This window comes from Triplophysa dalaica, chromosome 10, assembly GCF_015846415.1.
Source record: "Triplophysa dalaica isolate WHDGS20190420 chromosome 10, ASM1584641v1, whole genome shotgun sequence".
Lineage (NCBI taxonomy): Eukaryota > Metazoa > Chordata > Actinopteri > Cypriniformes > Nemacheilidae > Triplophysa > Triplophysa dalaica.
In genome coordinates this window covers 16,745,237-16,770,507 of record NC_079551.1, presented here as the reverse complement: position 1 = coordinate 16,770,507, position 25,271 = coordinate 16,745,237, and the positions used below count along the sequence as shown (strand labels likewise).

At 37.7% G+C, this 25,271-nt stretch overlaps 3 protein-coding genes across 9 annotated transcripts; all 3 read right to left on the bottom strand.

Annotated features, from left to right (window-relative positions):
• Window positions 1–4,796: 4,796 nt before the first annotated feature.
• lpar3 (lysophosphatidic acid receptor 3) lies at window positions 4,797–11,340 on the bottom strand. The gene is made up of 3 exons (XM_056757831.1): window positions 11,199–11,340; window positions 9,715–10,471; window positions 4,797–6,029 (listed from the first exon to the last, which is right to left on the bottom strand). Exons 2-3 carry the CDS (start codon window positions 10,454–10,456, stop codon window positions 5,698–5,700), a joined length of 1,074 nt encoding a protein of 357 aa, XP_056613809.1. The 5' UTR covers window positions 10,457–10,471; window positions 11,199–11,340; the 3' UTR covers window positions 4,797–5,697.
• A 1,427-nt stretch (window positions 11,341–12,767) lies between these two features.
• Window positions 12,768–19,858, bottom strand: mcoln2 (mucolipin TRP cation channel 2). Of its 2 annotated transcripts, none has more exons than XM_056758712.1 (14): window positions 19,706–19,858; window positions 18,927–19,086; window positions 18,565–18,738; window positions 18,233–18,386; window positions 18,016–18,094; window positions 17,822–17,918; window positions 17,644–17,743; window positions 17,437–17,549; window positions 17,155–17,304; window positions 16,500–16,601; window positions 16,227–16,349; window positions 15,840–16,046; window positions 14,870–15,076; window positions 12,768–13,613 (listed from the first exon to the last, which is right to left on the bottom strand). In XM_056758712.1, the coding sequence occupies exons 1-14, from the start codon at window positions 19,765–19,767 to the stop codon at window positions 13,599–13,601; spliced, it is 1,743 nt and encodes a 580-aa protein (XP_056614690.1). In that variant the 5' UTR covers window positions 19,768–19,858; the 3' UTR covers window positions 12,768–13,598. The 2 variants fall into 2 exon arrangements, with proteins under 2 accessions (XP_056614690.1, XP_056614691.1); XM_056758713.1 differs by having other exon boundaries at window positions 14,922–15,076.
• A 16-nt stretch (window positions 19,859–19,874) lies between these two features.
• Window positions 19,875–25,271, bottom strand: LOC130429878 (chloride channel CLIC-like protein 1). 6 transcript variants are annotated; one of them, XM_056758708.1, is made up of 11 exons: window positions 24,835–25,271; window positions 24,525–24,644; window positions 24,007–24,117; window positions 23,695–23,919; window positions 23,436–23,576; window positions 22,617–22,716; window positions 22,270–22,367; window positions 21,765–21,911; window positions 21,039–21,671; window positions 20,265–20,346; window positions 19,875–19,953 (listed from the first exon to the last, which is right to left on the bottom strand). In XM_056758708.1, the coding sequence occupies exons 1-10, from the start codon at window positions 25,003–25,005 to the stop codon at window positions 20,269–20,271; spliced, it is 1,824 nt and encodes a 607-aa protein (XP_056614686.1). In that variant the 5' UTR covers window positions 25,006–25,271; the 3' UTR covers window positions 19,875–19,953; window positions 20,265–20,268. The 6 variants fall into 6 exon arrangements, with proteins under 6 accessions (XP_056614686.1, XP_056614684.1, XP_056614688.1 ...); XM_056758706.1 differs by lacking the exon at window positions 19,875–19,953 and adding an exon at window positions 20,673–20,740 and having other exon boundaries at window positions 19,995–20,346; XM_056758710.1 differs by lacking the exon at window positions 19,875–19,953 and adding an exon at window positions 20,673–20,715 and having other exon boundaries at window positions 20,198–20,346.

The window sequence follows — 25,271 nt, the reverse complement described above, 5'->3', positions numbered from 1 at the left end:
CTATGGAGAATTTGCTACAGGCCCAGGACAGGCAGAGTCGGCAGTATAATAGGGGTACTAGCTTACGTAAATTTGCACCGGGAGATAAAGTGCTCATACTACTCCCCACCTCGAGTTCTAAATTACTCGCAAAGTGGCAAGGGCCGTTCGAGGTCACACGGCGAATAAACAATCTCAATTATGAGGTAATACGGTCGGATAGGAGCAGAGCACATCAAGTATATCACCTTAATCTCCTTAAAAATGGAACGAGGTGAACCCGGTGATGCTGGCGACGGTAGTGAGCAGAGAGGATGATCTCGGACCAGAAGCAAAATGTCCACTTCAATCTCTTGCCCTGGCCCTGGGGGGAGATCACCTCTCACCCTCCCAGCTCACCGAGGTAGCCAAGTTGCAGGCAGATTTTGCGGATGTGTTCTCGCCCCTACCTGGTCATACCAATCTCATCGAGCACCATATTGAGACCAAACCGGACGTAATAATTCGCAGCCGGCCCTACAGATTACCTGAACATAAGAAAAAAGTAGTTCAGGAAGAATTAAAAGCAATGCTTGAGATGGGGGTAGTAGAAGAATCCCATAGTGATTGGGCGAGCCCGATAGTTTTGGTCCCTAAAACAGACGGCTCAGTCCGGTTCTGTGTGGATTATAGAAGGGTGAATGCTGTGTCGAAATTCGATGCATATCCGATGCCACGGATTGACGAGTTGCTGGATCGGCTTGGTTCGGCTCGTTTTTTTTCGACACTGGATTTAACTAAAGGGTACTGGCAGATTCCCCTATCTCCTCTATCCAAAGAGAAAACCGCCTTCACCACGCCGTTTGGATTACACCAATTCGTAACACTTCCATTCGGGTTATTCGGAGCTCCGGCTACCTTCCAGGACCTGGAAGTCGCCTGCTGCGACCACATGCGGGGTATGCGGCGGCATACCTGGACGACATTGTTATATATAGCAACGACTGGGAGCGGCATATACAACATCTAAGGGCGGTACTGAGTTCGCTGAAAAGGGCCGGACTGACGGCTAACCCGAAGAAGTGTGCAATTGGGCGGGTGGAGGTAAGGTATCTGGGCTTCCACTTGGGTCATGGGCAGGTTGGTCCCCAAATTGATAAGACGTCAGCAGTTGCAACCGCACTAAGACCCAAGACCAAAAAGGAGGTAAGACAATTCCTGGGGCTAGCGGGATATTACCAGTGGACGGAGCCATGCCAGCAGGCTTTTACCAAGGTGAAGGCTGCTCTCTGTGGCGGACCGTTATTGCACTCCCCTGATTTCTCTCTTCCTTTCTCGTTACAGACGGACGCGTCGGATCGGGGCGTGGGGGCGGTTTTGTCCCAGGAGATGGGGGGTGAGGAAAGGCCGGTGCTGTACCTTAGTCGAAAGCTCTCTAGGAGAGAGACAAAGTACAGCACCATAGAAAAGGAATGCCTCGCAATTAGGTGGGCCGTGCTCACCCTCCTCTACTATCTCCTGGGGCGCGAATTCACGCTCCATTCGGACCACGCTCCTCTCCAATGGCTCCATCGTATGAAAGATACCAACGCGCGGATCACCCGTTGGTATCTGGCGTTACAACCTTCTAAATTCAAGGTGATCCACAGACCGGGGTCTCAGATGGTCGTGGCCGACTTCCTTTCCAGGAGGGAAGGGGAGGCTACAGGCCGGATGGGGCCTTGGCCTGAGTCGGGCGGTGGGGGTATGTGGCAAGGGGGGCGTGGTTTAGTGATGTCTGTATCGGCTAGGAGAGACACGGGAAAGACGGTAAGCAAATGAGCCAATTGCAGATTAAGATCACCTGCATCTCGTTACAGTGATTGGTGAGGAGACAGCTTAAAAAGCTCACACTCCTGTGGATCGAGGAGAGAGAACTGGGAGACCTTGGTGAGTCCTGTGGGACCAAAGAGTGGAACTATTATCCGAGAAGTCAAGTCGTGTGGACTGCCTAAAGGATCTATTACCTGATGTGTGAAGCGCCATTTGAGCCTTTTTGTTGTTTTGGAAATAAAAGAATCTCACGTCTCCCAGTGAACGTGACCCCGTGTCCTTCCTTGTATATATAGATACTTTGAACCTTGTTACATATATATAAAAAGAATAAGAGCAAAAATAAAATAAATTAGAAATAGAAGTGCAGTTGATGTAAACCAGCACAGTGCTCAGGTTGTGAATGCACAGCTAAACAAGTGTGTTTTTAATTTGGATTTAAAAGTAGCTACTGTTGATGAACGTCTGATGTCTTCTGTAAGCAGATTCCAGCTACGGGTGGCGTAATGGCTAAACGCTGACTCGCCCTGTTTTGTATGAAACCTTGAATGAACCTAATATTTCACTGCCAAAGATGTGCTGCATTCCATGTTATAAAAAAACTGTCACATTCTTATTTCTTTAAGCATGAATCAGCTGTCATGAAAATTCAGACACTTGTGTTGCCATCTGTGCTTTTACTGGCACTTTAATAGGGTTTAATGACAGTGAAGTCGTACATGAAATGAATGAAAGGACTTCTTAAGAGTTTCTGATATCGGGGGAAAGGGAGAGAGTTTACAGCTGAGGAATAATAAAGTTGAGGGTTCAGTTACATGTTCCTTGAGGCACTTAAGTAAAGCTATAAATTAACATGTCTTTATATTGTAATACTGTAGCTCTTCTATTTTGTAAACCTTCACTGTTACAAATAAGGGTTCACAGCAATGACATATAAAAATCATTTTTGGTTCTTCAAAGAACTTAAAAGAAGAAAAAAAGTGTAAAAAATGTTATGTATAATATGTATATTTGTATAAAAAACATTTTGTGATACAGAAAAAGGTTCTTTGGATCTTAGGGGTTCTCTGTGGAGCCATATAGACAAATATTGTTTTGCTATAACATCGTTTGTCATCTTTATTTTCAATGTTGGCAAAAATTCTATAAATGCAAAAAACAATCTTGCTGATTAAATCAAATAAATAAATTGGGTAACATGCTCATTTTTGTCCATTCACATTTGATTAATTACCCAAAATCTGCATGTAAAGTAGCAATTGTTGAAGGAATAGTTCACCCAAAATAATTGTAGTTATTTTCTATAAAGTATTTTTTTACACTCCCAAAAAGTCTGAAAAATCTGAACAAATTATAGTTTGGTTATTGTGCTATTGGCTTTTAGTTGTTACACATACTGTGCAATATTTTAAATGCTCTCAAAATAAAACCGGTCCATTTCCTATTATAATAATTATTATTATTAATTTATAGCCTCCATGCATATACTTTACTTTTTCAGTGCTGAAACATGAAGTGTTAAAAGTAAAAAAAGACTGATGCAAACTATCAATTCAATATTGCATAATACGCCTATCATGATTTATACCAACTGACATGCACAGACATTTCTGTGATTCACAGGAATCCCTTGATCTACTTTTTTCCGTATCAAAACAACAACAATTCTTGGTAAATGAGATATACCCCTCACAGCAGTCTAGTTTAAACAAATGCTTAAAATATCCCCTTAAACCACCTCAAGCTGTTTTGCCGGTCGTATCTATTGTGCAAGCCTATTCAGGGTTTTGATTAGTTTTCATCTGGTCAGAGAGCTGCTAATTTAATACTGTGTCTTAACAACTAGTCTCACTGACTACTAATTAGTTAGGACAAATCTAGACTTACTTTATGATTTAAATTACATCAAACTAAATAAAATGTAATTACCTTATGTATGTGAGTTGAAGAACTTATGACCAGTGTTGAAAAAAAATGGTGATTAACTTGCAAGACTAGTCTAAGAAGTTTTTCCCTAGTTCAAATCCTTTTGCTGGTTCGTATTTTTTAAAAGGGGGTAATATTTGGCCAGGATCTGTTTTGCCCACCTGCCTGCATTCTACCCCCTCACACCTATGCATGGATGCACATATAGTCAAAAACAATTTGTTTGTTGCATGCACGAAAGCAACACTGTATGTCTCATAAGTTAGTTACACATAATAGCATAAACAGGAGGATATTTCAAGGGGGTAATATTGGGGCAGGATCTGTTTTGCCCATCTGCCTGCCTGCCTCTTAAAACTTATGTAAGGATGAACATACTATATGGTTTCTACACGTTTTTAGATGTAACTGGCCCTTAATACACACTTACCTGAAGCTTACTTTTTTGTTCTTCCAATAAGTCGTCAAGAGACAAACGATTTTGGCAAAAAGTGGTGAGGACATGATCCACCCATCGCACCCACAACAGCTTACTCATACAAAAGCACCTAGCATGGTGCGATGTGTACACTTCATGTTTATTATACTGAAGTGACATTATCCCAATGTTTGTCCGGGTCCTTTACTCTCTTCTGTGTTTTCTTTGCTTAATCAACATCTACACCGGAAGTATAAATCAACCCGCTTATTCCCAGTTATGTCATAAGACCACCAATTAGCCATTTAAATGCATGTCATTAGCCATTTTTATGTTAAACGGCGTAAACAGGTAAAGCTTGTTTTAACACTCACAGATAAGGCCGCAGTCGTTTCATTGTGTTGCTGAATGCACATTACACAGGAATGAACCTGTGTCACAACCGCAGAAGCGCAGCTATGGAACTTAGGTGAACCGTTTTGCACATTGCATCAGAATTGCGTAAGACAGTCATATGGCCATTCTCACACATTAAGTGGACAAACCGGTTTATAGTCGCCATCAAGTTGTATTTAGCCTATGAAGTCTGTGCATTAGGGAGTGGCTCTTGAGATGTAAGGATAAACTCTGTAACGGTACTACCCTACCCTGTTTACTAGAGGAAAAAAGGAAATTTACTAACTTTTTAGTTTTCTGGTATCTTTTATTTTTGGTCGAGGATAATGCAAAATAATATATACAGACAGTTTTATTTACAAACTCATTTAGGCTCAAATTACTGTGTTAAACACATTTATAAATCTTTCCTGGACATTTTTCTGTTCTATTTACAGTGTATCTCTACTACCAATTATTTGCAAGTGTTAAATAATTTAAAATGCAGACATTTTTAGTAGTGATTAAGTGTTCAAAGCATATATTGTTTGGTCTGATAAATGCGTTACACTTAAAGAACTTATAGAAGTTTTGGCATTCATCAAAATATGCTCCATGATCTTTTCTATGGTTTCTCAAAGACAACAAATCTGGCAGTGTACATAATCTAAATGTATACAGAATACTGTGCGATTGTTGTACATTTGAGGCAACTACCTCTATTTACATGAAAAGAGCAGACATGTTTAAAATTCAAATGAACTAACTTACTTTTGTACTTTATCTTACAAAAAAATAGAAATGCGTGAACATTTTGAGTGTACTCACTTGTGGCAAATTTTCCCACAAGTTTGCTTTTGACAGTATGTTACAAAAAAATCTTTAAGGTAATATTTACAGCATATAACATGATCTGCATACTACATACATTATTGAAGACCAGTATACTACAGAGTAATCAACAGGTACACAAATATTACTTGTCAAGTACAGCATGCTTTGACATGTTTTGCATTGCCATTCATGCAGGCAATCTGAATATCCCACATTACTCATTCTTCATTGCCTAACAGTTGGAATATCTCTAAAATATACAACGAGTACTTCCTTTTGTATATTGTAATCAAAGTCTTTGAGTATCAGCCTAACTAATACTTCATCCATACTGGAGTGAATAAAGAGCAATGCCGCACCATGTTATGAAAAATTCAGGATGTCAGCATCTCCTGTGTGGACACTTTGCTGTCCTCCATCGTGTTCTCCTTGAGGCTGGTACTTGTCTCCTGGGCCGAGTTGCGTTTAATGTTGGCCTTGGACGACCTCTGACGTCTTGTTCCACTGCACACACAACACATCAGGTTCTTGATGGTGGTCCACATTTCCTCGTCTTTATAAGAGTAGATTATCGGGTTCATGACAGAGTTGAGGACGGCGAGGAGGAGTAACCAACGCTTGAACTTAAGGACGTCGCATCCGTTGCAGTTGAGTCCATCCAGGAGAAGAACCACAAGTCCAGGGGTCCAACAGATCACAAATGCTCCTGAAAAGACACATACGCAGAACAGGTTTTAAAACATCAGGGACACAGACATACACAAAAAGAATCATCATTTATTCATCCTTATGTTGTTTAAAACCTATATATGATTCTTTGTTTCTGTGAAACACAAAGAAGATATTTTACCAACGTTCTACAAATATCTTCTTTTGTGTTCTGCAGTTGGGAGAAAGTTATACAGGTTTGAAATGATATGAGGGTAAATAAGTGATCAAAGAAGTTAGCATTTGTTGTCATATTTAACATTCTTTATATAATGCAAACACATTTTTATACGTTTTTCATTTATGTGTCTTCAAAAAAACTTTATAAGTAAGCAAATGAAAACAGAGAAAATTATCATCAGTTCTCACATGTAAGCAGGTTCCACAACTTTTCATACTTCATAAAAATACAACCCAAAACAACCTTTAGCGCACAGCCACTTTACTTTCTTTAGAAACCCAACCTGTGATTTCAGGGAATGCTTTTCTGCCCCAACATGTTCAAAACCACTTTTTTTTGAAGCCCTGATAGTGACTCACAGCAACAAAGCTTCTTTTAGTTGCACTTCCCCTACATTTTTTTAAGTTAGCATGAAGTCCCGTCTGCACCGCAAAACAAGCTCGGACAAACAGGATAGATCTCAGGTGTCCGACGTGCAGTGGCATGTCGGTCTAAACCAGAAAACACTCATGCCGACTGAACAATGGCAATAGTTGTTTTCTGGAGGTGCGATAGTTGATGGCACCCACCTCCTGTAATTTAAAAGTGCCATAAATGTGCTTGGTTGGCTAAAGAGAGGCATACTAGAAAAGAACATATGCGGTAGAGGTTACAACGAAACCTCATCAAATGGAGGTTCCTCTGCGGTTACTCCTTAAGTACCCCATTTAAGTGAACACTCGTACCCTTTAATTGTATTTAAAAAACATCTGGAGGGGCTAGGCTTGCCATATTTGATGCAGATGTGCAGTCATCTAGAATCCCTTTTGCATTTATTACACAACACTTTCAAGCACAATGAAAACATAAAAAAGGCTCTGTGCCGCTTGGCTACAACTATTTTAAAATACGACTTTAAAAGCTTTGCAATGGTTTGTGATGGAGGGAATGGTTTCAGTCCATTCCTATTACAAATAAAGGTGCTTAAAAGGTTCTTCAAAGCAATGCCATAGAAGAACCATGTTTGGTTCCAAAAAGAACAATTCAATCAAAGGAACCATCTCTATTATCTGAAGAACCCTTCGGTAAAACAGAAAGGTTCTTCAGATGTTAAAGGTTCTTTATGTAACTATTTAGACAAAAAACTTTCTTCTATGGCATTGAAGAACATTTTAAAGCACCTTTATTTTTAAAAGTGTACATCAGTGTTTAACTTATGTTGGTATCACTTTACCATAAGGTTGTATTAGTTAACATTAGTTGATGCTTTAACAAACATGAACTAACAATGAGCAATACTTATACAGACTTTATTAATCTTGGTTTGTGTTATTTTAGCATTGATTAATATAGTTTTTAAATAAAGGTTGTCTCTGTTAACATTAGTCAAAGCACAATGGACTAACATGAACAATTGTGTTGAAATTTACTAACATTAACAAGCATTTATAAATGCTGAGAAAACTTTATTGGTTATAGTTAGTTGTAAACTAACGGCACTGTTTAGCGTGTTGAAAAAATGTTTATATGCTCTACTAATTGTAAGTTTCTTAGAATAAAACCATCTGCCAAATGAATAAATGTAAATGTAGCGTAGTTCATGTTAGCTAATTCGTTTAATAATGCCAACAAATACAACTTTATTTTTAAGTGTTACCTTTTTGTTCAATTATTATATATAAATATATTGACCATTTAAAACACTTTTTTAATGTTGGTTGGTTGTTTGTATGTTCATGTGGGGGCCTCTACTTTTCTTTCCTCTCCAACCGTTCATAAAAAAAAAAAATCATCTCTTTTAAAATTTCACTTATACGCATGCCACAAGAAAAGAAAGAAAGAATGTAGCCTTCTGCCGAAGCTTAGCCATCTGCTTTTATCTACTGTTTGCTGACGAAATAACTGATGAGTACCGGCCTGTAAACTTCAACTCGCATACACCACAGCATTACGTATCTTCATTATGCCGAGTCTTCCCTTTACTAGAAAACAATCCCTTCCGGAAAACAAAGCCATCTTGTCTGGCTGACATCTTCACACATGTGAACAATAGGCTTGAAAGGAGTTCGTGTGTCGAATGCGCGGTTAAGGCACTTTTTCTCCGAAGCCACAGGCTACTCACAGCGGTGGTTTGACTCAGATTCCAGCCAGTGTAAAAACCGAACTTGTGCAACATAATTATACAGAAAGCCTGATGTGCTGGGAACAGCCAGGCTCCTCCACTTCAGTTACCCAGCTACTTATGAAACTTGCGTAAAACCACAAAATGCTGTAAAAAAAGCTTTTCCTCTCCACAACTACATTCTGAATTTTTTAGAGAAGGGTTCAAATAACTTCATGTAACTTTCTAACAGGATCAAGAAGAACAAGGGAGAACACGTTTTGCCAGGGATGTTTTGATAACATTCATCTAACGCAAAGGTGGCAGGGAATTGGTCTGTTTTGTCTCATTGTTTGTAAAATGAGTATGTCTTTTAAACCAGACAGCTTATCTTGTGCGGTGAGAATGGTATGAATTTACAGCAGGTGCAAAACAAAAGGTAATCTGTGTCTGAAGAAGATACATATCTCATTTTTTTTTCTTGAAGAGTGCTAAATGGACAACAAACAGTCTTTTTCTCCTGCTTTTCAGAATTTTTCACATATTATTAATACCTAAAGTAGTCTTACATGTCTCTGTTTCAGAAATAAATATAAATCGAATAAATATAAAAAAAAGAAATTGTTTGCCAAGTAACTAACAAGTGCAACACAAAATGGGAGATTCGAATATGAACACAAACATCTACATGCTACAAAATATTTGTTAATATCCCACCTCCCTTTTTTGGTCAGTGTGTTTAGATTTTTTAGATCCATCTGATTCATATTCACGAGAAACATCTGAGAAACACTGCCAAAATAACAAAAATAAAATGATGAATAAAAGATACAAGTGCGACCGTTCCCCTGGTTGTTATAAAGTTTAATACACGATTTCAGAGACAGGACTAATTGTATATCATACAAATAGAATAGGTTTATCGTGTCTACCCTTAACAGGACACAAGACCACATCCCTTCAACCTAAATATTTACCACAACTATAACAAAGTCACAGAAACATTTACTCACACTTGCCCCAGGGACCCACCATATTTTGGATGTTAGACAAGTTTGGCAAGAAACAAGACTATGTGAGGGGACTCTTTTTGTGAGCTGAATCGACAAAAAACCTTTATCTTGCTTAAAGAAAAAGGTGTGGACTTTGAACAACGCATCAGGGTTATGGTGGATTGTGGGAAAACTATAAAACAGCGTATCCTGTAATTGCCATTGAACTTCGACTGAGGAGTTGACAGATACATATCACAGCCTGGAATGTGTGTGGGGTTCAACATATTTGTGCAAAAAACACTTTTTGAATACTTTGTCAAGATACTTTTAGGAGAGAAGTAGGCTTTATACTGCACAAAGTCCATACTTAAATCAACCCAATTGAATAAAAAAAGTGGAAAAGTTTTATAATATAAGCAATACTTACCCAGTACAGTCATCACAGTTTTAATCAGTTTGATCGGTGTCCTCTTGCGATTCATAGATCCAGACGTGTGAGCCTTCAAAACCACGGTCTTCCTCATCACATAGATGTATATCCTCAAATAAATGCACACCATGATGAGAAAAAGCACCAAGTTGGACACAGACCAGAAGATCAGATAGCTCCGGCTAAAGAGGGGCGCCAGTTTAGAGCACAAATTCAGACTACAAATACAGTTCCAGCCCAACCTAGGCACGGTGCCCATAAATATGGAGATTGCCCACACAAGGATGATCAGGAGGGTCACCCTACGTTTGGTGAGATTACTGTGAATCTTCCAGTTCATCACAGAGATGTAGCGCTCCAGGGCGATCACCAGAAGGTTGGCCAGGGACGCCGAGAGGCTTATGTCGAGCAGACCCTGCCGAAAGAAGTACACCTGTACTGACAGTTCGTGAGATACTTTTCCTGTGTTAAACATGAGATACACGTAAGCGATGCCGGCGAGAAAATCTGAGGCTGCGAGGTTGGATAGGAGATAATAGAAGGGGTAGTGAAACCTCCGGTTGGTGATCACCGCTGTGATGACCAGAGCATTAGCCACTAAGATGAAACCACAGCAAATGGATCCAACACATTGAACCAGGATGAGCTGCGTTTGGTCCCACTCGGTTGAGGTTATGTTGCTGTTGTTGTAGAAGAAGCCCATACGCTCGTCATAGTGGCATCCGTCGTGACTTGCCATCTTGAGACAAAACCACTAAAAGTGGAAAAGAGACAAAACATTCGGGTTTCATGGAAGATCATAACTCAAACTGCACAGGGTACACAAGGTAAAAGCCTTGGTTGGGAGACTTTTGAATTACAATAGGGAGCTAAAAAGGGTTCTTTGTAGAAATGTCACAGAAAAACCATTTACTCAACGTTTCTTCCAGTTTATTTCAATCCAGATGATTGGGTATTCAAGGTTCTTCATGGAACCATTCAGCCAAAAATGGTTCTTCTGCGTTCTTAAAGAACATTTAAAGCACCGTGTTTTGATCTGTGAATATCAAAGGTTATTTAAGGAACTAGAGGTCAACAAATAACATTTGAGTAACCTTTATTTTAAGGCTTTATGCAACTGAGAAATTTAGATTCCTTACTAAAATGAATATTTTTACAAAAGTAACCATACCACAAGTTTACCTACCAACTTACTATATGAACCTCGTTTAACCATAATATTCTTTTGTAAAACTTCTATAAAGCAAATAGCAATCAATTACACAAAACACATAAATAGAAATAGGCTAACAAATAACATGGTTACTACACTTTAATGTAACAAAACCATCAATTATTTTCATAAGTTATATAAAGAATGAACGTGAATCTTTAAATTGGAAAAAACATTACTGTGCAAATCACAACAGGACACTTGCAAACTGCATCCACCCAAACTTCTAAAACAGGTGAAATATCATCAAATACCAGAACAACTTTACCTGTGTTATATGTGCAGGAAATAATCTAACCAGTTTAAGTCAGTGTGTCAGTTTGTTCTCCATTAGCGATCTTCAGTTTGGCTTCAGTCTGGCGAGACGAAACGCGACTAGTCAAGAAGTATCTGCTGAACGTCGATAATAGCTTTGAGGGAGGAGAGAACGTCTCTGTGGGCGTGGCTACAGCGCTCACATGTACACAAACAGAAGCCTATACAGCAACAATGAATGCTGCTCTGCCCTTAGAAAAAAATGGTATGGATACTACAATGTAGTGAACGTGTTTTGGTTATATTATTAGTACATAGTTTTATTAACAATTTTAAACTATCGTTACTACTAGTGAGACACGTGTCATGGTTTGACTACAAGGAAACTAAGTAAACTATTGTTAGTTTTGCCAGGGTTGTTTTAGGTAATAAAGTTAACAAAACGTTTTCGTTTTACAGCTCGAGACGATCGAAGTCTGATTGTGTATCGGTATGACGCGGCGTCCCGGGACGCACGCGCTGTTGCGTAACACCGCAATGCTCGGGTGTGTAAAGGAGGGCAAAACACTGCTTCAAAATGTACGGATATTTTGATTTAAAGTCTCGTTTTAGTATACTTGAATTGTGCTGGTGTATCTCTGAATACTACCCCTTACAAACACTAACCAAATCACATTACAGGAAACCATTTTAACCATTATATTTAAGTAAAACCAAATGGTAACCAAACCATCAAATTATGATGACTTTACTTTCATTGAAACAAAACAGGTAAAAAAATGTTTTTCTCAAAAGACCATATTTATGCTGAACATACTTATGATTGCTTATGGGGAATACAACATTCATATTCAGAAATCCTGGTTAAATACTTAAAAAAACCTGCCCAAAAAAAATAGAAAATGTTATGGATTAAGTAGGAATTGTATTGGATTTAATAAAAACTACAATAGGGTTTACTATTTACTACAACACTATTTGTGTGGGATTCATTTTATTGGTGAGATGTTGAAAAATACCCAAGACACACTACAAGCAGGAATTTTGTAATGGGTTTAATGGGAGAAGCTAATGCATTGGAACTTCTGTGATAGTTTCTATTGGGTTTCTTTTGATTCAGCAAGTATGGCCAAATAGTAAATATTAAAACATGCTATCTAATATCTAAATCTCTTGATACTTATATTTTTGCCCTTTTTCAGTTGGTTTTGTTGTGCTGTTGTACTAAATTTTATGTCCCATTGAAAACTCTCATTGCGGCTATATGTGTATAAATATTTCAAATTCTGCAGTATACATGTAACTATTTGTAAATATATATAAGCATCTGTTTTCTCATAAAAGACATAAAAAACAATCGATAAAAATTGAGTGAATGCAGGCTGAGGCAGGTAACCTGATAAATCACAGAATTTGTGGCCAGTTTGGATTTGTGTTTAAAAACAAAGTTTCACTTCTTGTAGACAGAAGAAGTGAAGCTACACAAAAAACACCTGCTTCAGAATAAACACCTGCTTTTGAGGTTTAAAAAAAGTACCTTTTGAAGTTAACAAAAGCACCTCTTCGAACACAGAGCCGCAAATAGTTTGCAATTAAAAGTTATTTATTTTTACTATGATTGTTGTGACTGTTTACTATGAGTCTTTCTCCCAATGAATAACTGGTTACAAAGAATGTCAAATATGAACGTATTGCTCGGCCCAGTTAATAATTAAAGGATGAAATGAATAAAGAATGAGAATTGACTCACATTCAAAAGAATGTTGATCTATAGGAAGCAACAGCTACAACACATGACAAAGCTTGAAAGATTCATCCGGTGATACGCATACAGATAGCAATGAGTCCTTCAACATTTCACATGTTGGAACTATAACATATAGACGGAGAGCCAGTTGCGAATGCATTACCATTAACGCATTACCGCAATACGTTTAAAATGTAAAGTCAGTAAAAACTGACACGAATGCAGAATTTGAAGTGCTTTAATATAAAACATCTAGGGTGAACAATCCCTCGTGACTTAATAAATAACGATATTTTCTCCAGTTTACAACAAAGGACTGGGTATAATTTTACAGATTGCACAACAAGATGCTTCCAACATTTCCTGAGTCGGCCATTCGATCCGCAAAACGCTTCATTACTCGGCCTTAATTGCATCGCAGAGCACTTAGCTGCGGGTTTGGCATTTTTTTACATTAGCTAATGCTGGTCTTAACACCATTTGGCATTTCACATTTAAATGGCATTTTCCATCCATCACGGAATATGAACCATGTACACAGAGTTACAAACATGTGCAAAGTCCCACAGCATCTCTTCAAATTGCGATGACTCTCCATTGCAGTTTCCGATATATTCGACATTGAACGTGTGATCCACCCATCTTCAGCTGATGAGAATGATGGTGTCATCTTTGGGAACTCTGCAAGGAATGTAAAAATGTTATTCGTCTGTGAATTGCAAAGAACAACGCTCATGGTTATTTTGTAGGAGCTCAGTCTTGAAGGGATATTTCACCCTAAAATAACAATTCGGCCATCATTTATTCAACCTTATGTCTTTCAAAACCAGTTCAGTTTATGAGCTTTTATTCTTTGGTACACAAAAAAGATATTTTGTGAAATGTGGTTTTGTGTTCATACAATGAAAGTCAATGGCTAGTGTTGTTTGTTCACATACATTCTTCACAATACATTCTACTGCACAAACAGGTTTGAAATTAAAGGAGGAGTAAATAATAAAATGTGGGTTTTTTTGCTGTAGTTTTGGGATACTTCTATGTAATACTGCAAAGTAAATACTATAGTAAGTGTAAGGGCACCATAACAAAGTGTAACCTTATTTGATTTTTTATTTTGTGATATGCTGCAGTTTCCAGTGGAAGTGAAAGCAGAGATTCCTAAAGAAACTCGATTGTTAACTTCAAAAGGAGAACTTTTGAGGTCAGTTTTGTTATACGCGGTACATTTCTAAAGACAGACTGTTTCTGTGGTTACAAAAGCCGGTTCAAAATGAACATACTGTGGACCCTAAATTTAGATTGATAGATTTAGGATAAGGGACTGAAAGAGAGACTGAACAAGTCAAATCTTAATGTTTGATTTGCAATGAACTATTCCTCCTACGATATAATGGTGCTACAAGGCTAAGATGTTTAATAGTGATTTTACAAAAAATCGGATACATTCATAAAGCAGGAAACCCAAGTGATCTGTAACATGGCAAAACATAATTTAACCCCAAAGTAATGTTTGTGGTCAAATCCACTCAGCGTTAGATCGACACTAAACATTTTAGTGGCTTTTAACCTGAAATTTAAAGCATCAAATTCTAACCGGGCTTTCCCCGTGAGGGATTCAGGTCTCAAACAATAAGTGCTTTCTAATGGAGTTCAGTTTCTGAACTGCCAGGGATGTAACCGACTAGTGAACGGGAATCAATAATCCTCTCAAGGAAACACAACATTGCTTGTCTGCATTCTAATAGGGGCTCACAACACAATGAGGGGGCATCTTTCTTCTCATTCAAATTCTCGCTTGTTTGTCATGAAAATTCCTGTAAGGCGAGAAGAAGCATTCTCGATCCCCCCCAGGATTTCTCTGTAATCAGCACTTTGCTGGGTGTGTCTGTCTTTCTCCTCCACCACTAATTCTATTGCTCATGCTGGAGTGGGCTAACCTCAGATCTGGAGGAAACTCTGGAGGCCTGCAGCTGATGTTTGGGATTATACCTTTTGCAGCAACACAGCATTACAGAAGGGTGGACGCTCTCGGTTTCTCCACTCTCGGCACCAGCCCCCCCCTCCCCCTGGAGGGGGAAACCTTCCTTCCGTTCTGTCAGGAACCGTTTGAGCTCCGTCATGGGGAAGCCTGTTGTTTGGTAACCCTGGAGGTTGACATGAATATGAGCAGTTTCAAATGACTTGAATGTAACAAGGTTGTGCTTATTTAAAGGAATGGCCCAAAAAAGAAAATGTGGTTATCATTTTCTCCCATGTTGCTATGCATAATTTTGAAATACAATGTTAAGCACAATGTCCCAACTTTCCATATTGAAAAATACCCACATAACTCTAGAGCCATGTTCAGAGTCTTCTGAATCCATACAATTTAACACACCAGCAAGACTATAATTTAGGTCATAATTTGCTTAAACCTTTCATATGGCTCACAAATGTAAGTGATGTGGTCAAATGAGTCAAATGTACAATTTTTATATTTTGTTAAAGGGATAGTTCAACCAAAAATGAAAGTTATGTCATCATTTACTTACCCTCTTGTCATTTCAAACCTATTTGACTTTCTTTCTTTTGCAGAACACAAAATAAGATATTTGAAAGAATGTTGATAACCAAACAACATTGGCTCCCATTGACTTGCATTGGTTTGGTGTCCATACTATGGAAGTGAATGGATTGTTCGCATTCTTCAAAATATCTTATTTTGTGTTTTGTGGAAGAAAGAAAGTGATACGGGTTTTGAATGACAAAAGGTGACAGAATTTTTATTTTTGGATGAACTGTTCTTTTAAAGCTTGCCAGTAAATCTCCATCCACATCCAGTGTTTTAGGAAAAAATGGAAATTAGGGATTTAGAGCATGCAAGTGAATGGACATATGATGTATTTTTTGTTAAGGACACCGTGGTACCTTGATGGTCTCGTATGCGTCTGTGATGAGGGCGATGAAGAGACTGAGCACCATGTAAATGAAAAGAGATATGAACGAATAGAGATAAACTCGGCTGAACAGCCACACCATTGTGTTCTTCTGCTCAAACTCGGCGAACGTTGGAAACATGTCATCCCCGTTGACCAAAGAGAAGAGACATTCTGCCACACGACTAAGGCCTTCAAACTAAACCATAACAAATGAAGATACAGAGTAAGTACATGTGAGAACAAAACCTTTTGGTTGCATATACTGCCATCTACTGGTCATGACACATGATCTAGGAAAAACAGTTGTGGTAAGCCTTTGTTATATAATAATAAGTGTTTGTCTGTGTAATAACGTTTATTTTCTTCCTGTTGTCACCTTCTCATGGTAGGGTCCCAAAACGATCCATCCGCAGAAGGTGTAGCCAAGATAGATCATTCCTGCACAGCAGCAGAAACGCAGGACATTTGGTAAAGCTGCTCGCATTGTGAGGATAAGCACCTGTGGTGTCAAAAAGAAACATTTTATGGGTTTGATATTTGATCAGTGTTATGCAAAATCAACACTGTTGTATAAGAACACACACTCAACCATGTCATAAAACAAAAGTTGGCAGACACTTCTGATCATTTATAACTTTGTATAACTTACATTGTACTTCTGGAAATATCCAAGATATCTGATGACGCCCACCCAGACCAATAAAGTGGATGTGCCCAAAAAGATACTGCATACGTCATAATTAGTCAAACTCTGTGGATGAAACATGAAGAGGAATTATATAAGTGTTGTGCGTTCCAGCAAAGAAATCACTTAAGCATCATAAGGTCAAAGTCCAAAGACTATCAAAAGTGTCTCAAAGACAGTTCATGTGTTATGATACGAGTGTGATCCTTAACTCCTGATGATAGAACACAGATGTCAGAAAATATTAGTCTATGTACGAGTTTTCTATCTAAAAGAGTGAAACATGTTTGCAAGGATGTAACCAAAAAAAGTTTTTGAGAGACGATACTTTGTAGGATTTCAGTGACATAAAATGCACAAATCAGAAGCAACAATATCCAACAATTGAGAACGGATGGCTCTTTATAGAACATAAAACAGTAGTTTTATTTTAATTTTCATGTACCCATTTATGAGAAATATGGACCTATGGTTGTGACAATTCGGTTATGGGGGTGGCAATTCTCTTACCTGACTATGGCAAACAATGTTTTATAAATTCCATTAAAAACTTTGAGAGAAACTACTAAATGGACATCTGACCCATTAGTATGGTGAATGTGAATCAAAGCAAACATACCTTAGCTTGAATTTCCATTTTCAGTATCGACCCAATGATGGTCAAAACATCACTGATGATAACCAAGAAGTACCAGCCATTCAGGAATTCCCTTTGATCATCTTCACACACTTCAAGATCATAATTTTCAAGACAGAATCTAGAAAAACGCTGAAGAGAGAGGTAACGTCACAATAATGTTATCAGAACGGAGTTCATATTGACTCACTATCTGACAAACTTGTTGTAGATTTAAAGTGTGAAAAAATATTTGTGGGTTGTTTTTCATTAAAGCAGGTTTACCTGAAGCAGTCTGACCGCGAGTATAATGGACCGTGTGCAGAGTACCGCAGAGATCATACAGACCACAATAACAAAGCCATCGAACAAGAGAAGGTAGTGCGTACTCTTCTGAGCTGAGAATAAGACAATAGTAGAGCATACTAAGCAGATGTAGTTAACTTGTCATTCTGATGTCAATAATAAAAAAAAAAAATCACATAGGCCTACCTGTTCCTGAAATCTTCCAGTTCTTGCACACGCTACTGACAGCATCGAAATCCAGGGTTATCTTCACCTTTCCACTATGGCAACTGTTATCAAAGACAATCTGAAATAAAAAAAATCTGATTAATTGATTCAGTAAATCTTAGTCTATAAAATCACATTTTATTATAAGTGTACAGACCGTGACCAAAAACTTATAACAGTCTGGCAGCTCGTGTGAGCGAACGGTCTGCAAATTTATTCCTTTGAGCGCGAACGTAATCTCAATATCAACCAGCCTGCATTTAAAAAAATAATCAACAATAAACATGTAAAAAGCAATATTTGTGGTGCTTTTCGTATTTAAAAAATAATGTTTATTTAAGATTTCCAAACCTGTAAAAATCCAGCTCAAAAAATGTAGCGTTGTTTCCTCTCGACGTTCCTGCTGTCTTTGGATTCAGAGTCAAACAAACTGGAAAATGCAAAAATCTACAGTTCATGCATTATGATCAAACAATGTGCACATTTCAACAGGTATATTTGGGGTGTCATGGCTTCTACAAAGCAAATGAAGCATCTGTCTGTTTCATTTTCAAGGTAAATGAGTCACCTGTTTCAAGTTGTGCATCAATATCATAAGATCCTTCAGATGGTTCCACGCTGCCTCGCCGGTAGCTTTCTTTGCAGATGACCATGGGCAGAAATTCTCCATTCTCCTCCGCATAACTAACAGGACCCACAGACAAGTTTCCTAACTGGGAGTACTGTTACACAGATAGATAATATGTAACAATCTACTTTGTGCTAACAACACGGTGACCTATAAACTAAAACAAATGAACAGTTCAACTTAAACAAGGACAAAAGCAAGCAAAGGGCGAATAGGCAGAACTTTGACAATCTCAGCCATAAGATGTGGAATAATAATGAACAAATACAAACCTGGTCTATGACATAATATAAATTGTCGTACACATTGTGTTTGGTGTAGACAGCGGTGCTGTAGTCGTCCTCATCCACACCACGGTAGCCCTTCAGAAACAAGTTCTTGAAAGCCATCAAGTTCTCCTCCTTGTAGGACACCACAAGCTGGTTGTTGAGGCCAAACAGAATGAGCTTTGGGAAAAAGTTGAGAAGGGTGTGATTTCTCTCTGGCAAATTGGAACATGTTAGCTGTCTAAATTAAGTGCCATGAATATTTACCATGACAAAACTTCTATGTTCATTCATATTATGCAATATAGTAAACAAATGCGGTGCTCTGTGGAAAAGCAGACTTGTAAACAGGTTACCCCTATAAATACCTGAAGTGTAATCATAAATATTTTCAAGATTTGCACTGCTAGTTTCCATGGTAACTGTCGTCGGGCTCTATACTTCTCACAAGGGCTCATGAAGTAAAACTTCAGGTCATCTCTCAGCATCTCCTCTGTCAAGGAGTCGGTTGCCATGGATGTGGATGTACTACACGAAAAACACAAATTCAAGAGATGTTCATAACAAATGTCACAAATACAAAATTACTTTACGTAGTGTGTTTTGGGTCTTATTCCAGAAGGATTTAATGGTGTTGTGGGTTCTCATCCACCAGATAACATTCCATTAGATTCAATGAAGTAGTTTCTATAGGCTTTTATGTCGTTTGTGTTCTTCACACTTTTTCTTGTTAAAAATGACTTTGATAAGACACAAAAACTTGAAATATAAAATGTGTGTCACTCAATTCCCATGTGACAGCCAGGGGTCATTTTTAACGAGGAAGATGACACGGGTCAGTGCACAGAAAACGGAATCGAGTTCTGCTGAGTTTCTAAATGCACTTTTTTAAGCTTTGACTAAGCGTTTATAAATAACTTCCCAAAAAACTTTCAACAGTGTCTAAACTAACAGGGGTATGGTTAACTAATAAGTCCAAGGTTGTATTTGTATGCTCAAAAACACAGTCTATTGACATGTTTTCACTTTGTGATAAGACTTCAGCAGTGTCCAAGAATATATTCTGGTCGGTTTTAAAACGACGCGACGTACCCAGCAAAATGTGGACATATAGATCTGGATTTATCATGCAAAATTAAAGACTTACCTCAAGACATCAACTTCTGCGACCTGGCAGATCCTATCATTTAACTCCATGCAATATGTCATCCAAGCGCACGCGTCAAATCCAAAGTACGCGTGTCAGCCATTAACGCGCTTTCATCACTAAATGACTTTTTAACTTTGCATATGACGTGAAGCTCACCAACACACCGCCACTGACCAATCACGAACGAAGTTTCCCGTGGGCGTGGCCTAAAACGAACGTCCGTTATTTGAGTAGCTGACTGACATCTAGTGAAACGTCACAAAGGGAAGATTTATAAAACACAGCGATTCTCGTAATAAAATGCTAAATAAACAAACCAAGTGCACTTATTGTAAACATACATTTAATGTCTAAAGTAGACGGTAAAAAAATCATATTTTTCCCATTTAATTGTGTTAGTTTAGAACCTTGTTTCTAAGGTCACATGTTTATTTAAAGGAGTTCAGTGAGATGTGGTCTGATTCAAAACACTACATCAAAATAAAGAAATAACTTTAAAATATATATATTTTAATTTAAGAAAGAAAATAACATGTTCATTTAGATAGTTTGAGACCATTTTATTGCAGTGTTTCTTGAACAGGAGTCCTGAAACTTTTTCCGTCTTCAAGGACCACGGTTGGGCCTGCTGATGCCACCTGCACAAAGCAAAATATATGAGAAAATATTTTACATAAAGAAATGATGCAGAATTAACATGAACATTATATATTTAATTAATAAATGTTTTAGTAAGTAATGGCATACAATATATTGTCCTAATGTGTTCATGCAAACTGCACTGTTCACAATGTCAGAATATTGCAAATGCACAAATATTTGTTATATTTTATATATAACATGTCCATTTTGTCATGTTAACATGAAAATCACAATAGAGTCACAGACCATTTTAAATCACATTGACCATGAGATACAACAAAATAACCACAAATGTAGTGAATACATACTATGTAACGCTTACAGTAAAAACTTGCAGTTTGATGTTATTTCGAGCATTCCACATCCTGTTTGTGAACATAAGAAGATGTGCTGCCGTGTTTGAATCAAAGGGAAAACATTTTTTCTCATAAAGCAATCTTCAGGTAAGACTGATGTTCTATTATTAAAGAGACAATTTAACCTAAATGAAATTGTCATCACTTTCTCACCTTCATGTCATACCAAACCTGTATGTAATTGTTCATGCAGCTCCTTTCTACACCATAAAAGTGAATATGTGAACAAAGTATAGGTTTGAAAGGACAGAAGGGTAAATAAATGAAGATCATTTTCTGTTCTGAGTGAACTAGCCCTTCAAGACATCCAAGGAAACACAAACAATACTTACATCACTCCCTTGGTCAGCACCAAGTGTTGTCACATCTATTTGTTGGGAAGGGGCGTTGGGCTCCGTCTCTCTTTTGTCCTGAGTCTTAGCCTCTTTCTTTTCCTTCTTGTCCTTCGTAGACACATCCTTCTCCTTCTCTTTTTTCTTTTCTTTTTGAATGTCCTCTGCTTCAGGTTCTAAACCTCTCTCTATGCCAGGTGCGTGCTCCTGTGTCCTTTGCTGACAATCAATGTTATCCTTGCTAGACATGTTACCCGTAGACCGCAAAGTTTCGACTCGGACAGTTTGAACATCTCCATGCCGGCCAACAAATTCTTGTTGAAGGTCCATGCTGCTTCTTGAATCTCTTGGCTGAGGGGTCCTTATGCCCTCCTGGTTAGGCTGTGGGGCATTAGCATTAGGCTCTCCTGCCTCAAAGCCATGGTTAATCCGGTTCCTGACATGATTGTTATTGTTGTGATGGGGATCTTGTAATGGCTGTGGGGCATCGCCTCCAGCCCAATATTCATTCTCTCTTAGTCTGGGAGCTTGACGTTGCTCTACAGCAGGTGGGGGCGGGTCTTGTCGTCCACCAAGCCGGGGCCAAGGCATTGCATGTTGTATAGCTGCATGAGCACTTCCATACATGAAGACCTGAAGAAAGCAAGGGTGCGATTGCTTAAGTATGTTGTTTATTCTAAAATATCCTAAAATAAATATATTAAATTAATTTCCATCCACTCTTACAAAGATGCCTCCTGCAATAACAAGAAGCACAGGTATCTGGAGAGTGATTGGCATGTCTTTCAGCAAAGCTCTCAGAAATTCACCGATACCCTGCCCGATGTGCTTCAGTGGATCGGTGATAAAGTTTGTTATTGTGACTGTGATAGCCTAAATACAAACAAAAATTGGATATAACATACATAGCCGCTGACAAAAATAAAGAGACCATCTCAAAGACCATTTTCACTACTGACAATATTTCTCCCAAATTTCAAACATAAATATTGTTTCTATTTGCATTTATTTGCAGAAAATGAAAACAGGAGAAATTTTCAGTTTTTTTTAGACCTCAAATACTGCAAAGAGACACCTTTGTGTTCACTTTTATGCAATACAACCGTAATATTTCTACATATATTTAGGAAAACTTATTTTTTTTAATGTCATATCCTCAATTTTAATCACAGTTTTCATGTGTAAAATCCAAAGTATGCTATTATTAAGTTTTGAAAACAGACATACAAACCTTAGTTGGAGGTACGAGTAAAATTGGGTTCACCAGCAGGACTTCATAGTACTTTTTACACGGATCATCTTGAAGTGTCCATGTATGTCTATACCACTCTGAATCAAAATAAAACAATTCAAAGATTGAACATCGTGATTTAAATTATTCTATCCATTTATGTATAGTTTTGTGTTGCCTCGCAATCAGTTGTGCATCCCTCAGAATAGTTTTCTATTGTGTACACTTTCAATAGGCATAAGTTACAGAATGCAAAGGTTTACAAAGGAATGCTGTCAAGCAGGCTGAAAACATTGCTACCGGTCCATTTAAGGGCCCATACGAATGTGATAAACAAATCATCTCACCTGACAAACTCTCCTTCCAATCTATCTGTTTCAACCCAGTACATTTTGCATTGACACTTTCCATCTGCACAGCGTTCTTCTGGTGGTCAGCAAATGCAAGCTAGCAAAAAAAATTTACAAAATGATTCAACTCAAACACACATACATAGGTTTCTCCACCTAATGGTCATCTGTTCATTAAAAATAGCATAATTATAACAAATCAACATTTATAGTATTGGATCCCTTTTAACCTCTAACACAGTGGTTCCCAAACTGGGATGCGCGTGCCCCCAGGGGTACTTTGGAGTACTGCAGGGGGTACGTGAGAGAAACAGAAATTTTTGGAATACATAATGAAAATCATTCAATAAATTAGTCAATAAATTATGATAATAGTATTGTTATATTAAATTAGGACTACACAAATATGCATAAAAATTTAATTCATACATTTAAAACGCATTTCAATTTATAAGAGTTATTTTTTGATACCCGGAATCAGGAGCAGTGTCTGGATGCGAAATAATGCTAGTTAGGAGAGGTTGCGGTTAAATGTTAAAAAGATGTGAAAAACACTGATTTACCTTTAACTGTTATGCATAATACTTAAGAGATTTACATAGTTGCATAAAGCTACATACAGAAATGTTTATAAGCAATAAACCTGCTTGGGGGCATCAGATATAATAACTGACTCTCATTTCACTGTATTTTACTGCAAAATGTTGTGGTCTGGTTATGGGGTACTTGGCTTGAAAAAATCATAAAAAGGAGTACTTAAGCAAAACAAATTTGAGAACCAATGCTCTAATATATTAAAAATAAAAATATTTTTACCATATAAAGATGGAACCAGTTCCAGATCAAACTTATAAAAAAGCATACGGCAAACATTCTTCTGAACTGGATGAACCATGACACCAAACACCATACTTCAGTGCAGATAACAGCGGTGATTATAAGAACGCACAATAAAACCTGTAGAAATAAGAAGAGTAAAGATATATTACCAAGTTAAATGTAATATTTTGGTCCAACTCTTTAGATGAGAAAATCTAAGAAAATCTTCAAACTTCCATAAGACTTCGATAAAGACCTTCAAGACAGTATCCAACTCCACATAAAAAGTGTCTTCAAATCGCCACTTCCAGGCTTCAGGGTCATGGTGTTTAAATTTCACCAGAATTTGACTGAGAGCCTCATCCATGGCTCCAGTGGTCCAGTCAGTGTCTTCACTTAAAAGCTTACTGAACTCTGACACCGTCAGCTTGGACAGTTTCACCTCGGCGTCATAATGCATATGTTTGTTTGCATCATCAGGCTAAAGAGGAAACAGTAAATGTTATACATTTCAATATTGTGCTGAAGAACATAATATCAATTCCTCAAAGATAATGGATAAACATACCAGACCAAGTTTAGCAGTTTCTTTAAGAAGCTTGGCAAGGAAACGTCTGAATACTGGAACACATCTTGGCTGTGGGAAGTTGGTGACCTCCTTCTTTTTGTGTTCATCAACCTACAGAAGAATGAGAAATATTAATATAACATACATGTGCTCATCTTAATCACCAAACCATCTTTCTTATTAACTGTCTTACTGCTAAATGGATCGAAATTATAATGACTGCAATTGTAAAAAACATATTATACATTATACATACGTATACGTTATTTATGAATTATGAAATTATAAAACAAGTCTTTGAACTCTTTAGTTTTTATTTCTGGGCACAGAGGACAATGTGTTTTTCCAACCATCGACATTATGTCAGAGTATGTAAGCTTTTCATATTTATAGTCCCGGCTGAACTATTTCAGTCTCTATTCACACGGGTCAACTGAAACCAAAAGTGCAAGGGCACAGCCCTGTATAAATCAAACAGAATCCATGAAAAATAAATATCACTGTATAATATTATACACCTCTTTCTGCAATATACTTAGTTTATCCGTGCACTCGGAGACATCAGGACACTTTGGCAGTTCACAGGAATCTGAGCTGAACTCTCTTCTCTTTGTTGGCACATTTGTGTAACTTGCTGACTGTGAAACATAAAAATAAGGTAAAACGATGTAAGAAGCTTGATTTCCTTAACATTTACATTTTGCAAACGCTTTTATACAAAGCGACTTACACGGCATCGTCTTTTACATTAATACATAGGTATGTGCAATACCACTGAGCTCCAGAAAAGCTTCACAAAATAAACTTGCCAAATAAGCCTAACTTTACCTCTGCGGGTTTTCTCATGCGTTTGGTTGTTGGGTCATAATTCAGCATGTCATATGGATCGATCCATTCATCATCGTCGTCGTTATTAATATTTGCATGGGAAATAACAAAAAGACCACAAATAACAAATAGAGTCCAAAGCCAAATCGACGAACATCCAGGTGCCTTCATGATTAATACGTTTACTTAGCAGACATATCAAAGACTAGTCTTCATCGCTTCGATTATAATAAGCAAATGTCAATAGAAAACAATAAACACACATCTCCAAGAAACGGGATAGTAAGTTAATATAGTCAACCTAAACATTGTCTGTATCGACGTAAATGTACAAAATTAGCATATCAACCGCTGATGAGCAGAAAAGAAATACAAATGTTATTTCATGCGTCCTCGAAAATAATGCCGGAAGTGAAAGCAACACGAAGTTGGAACGG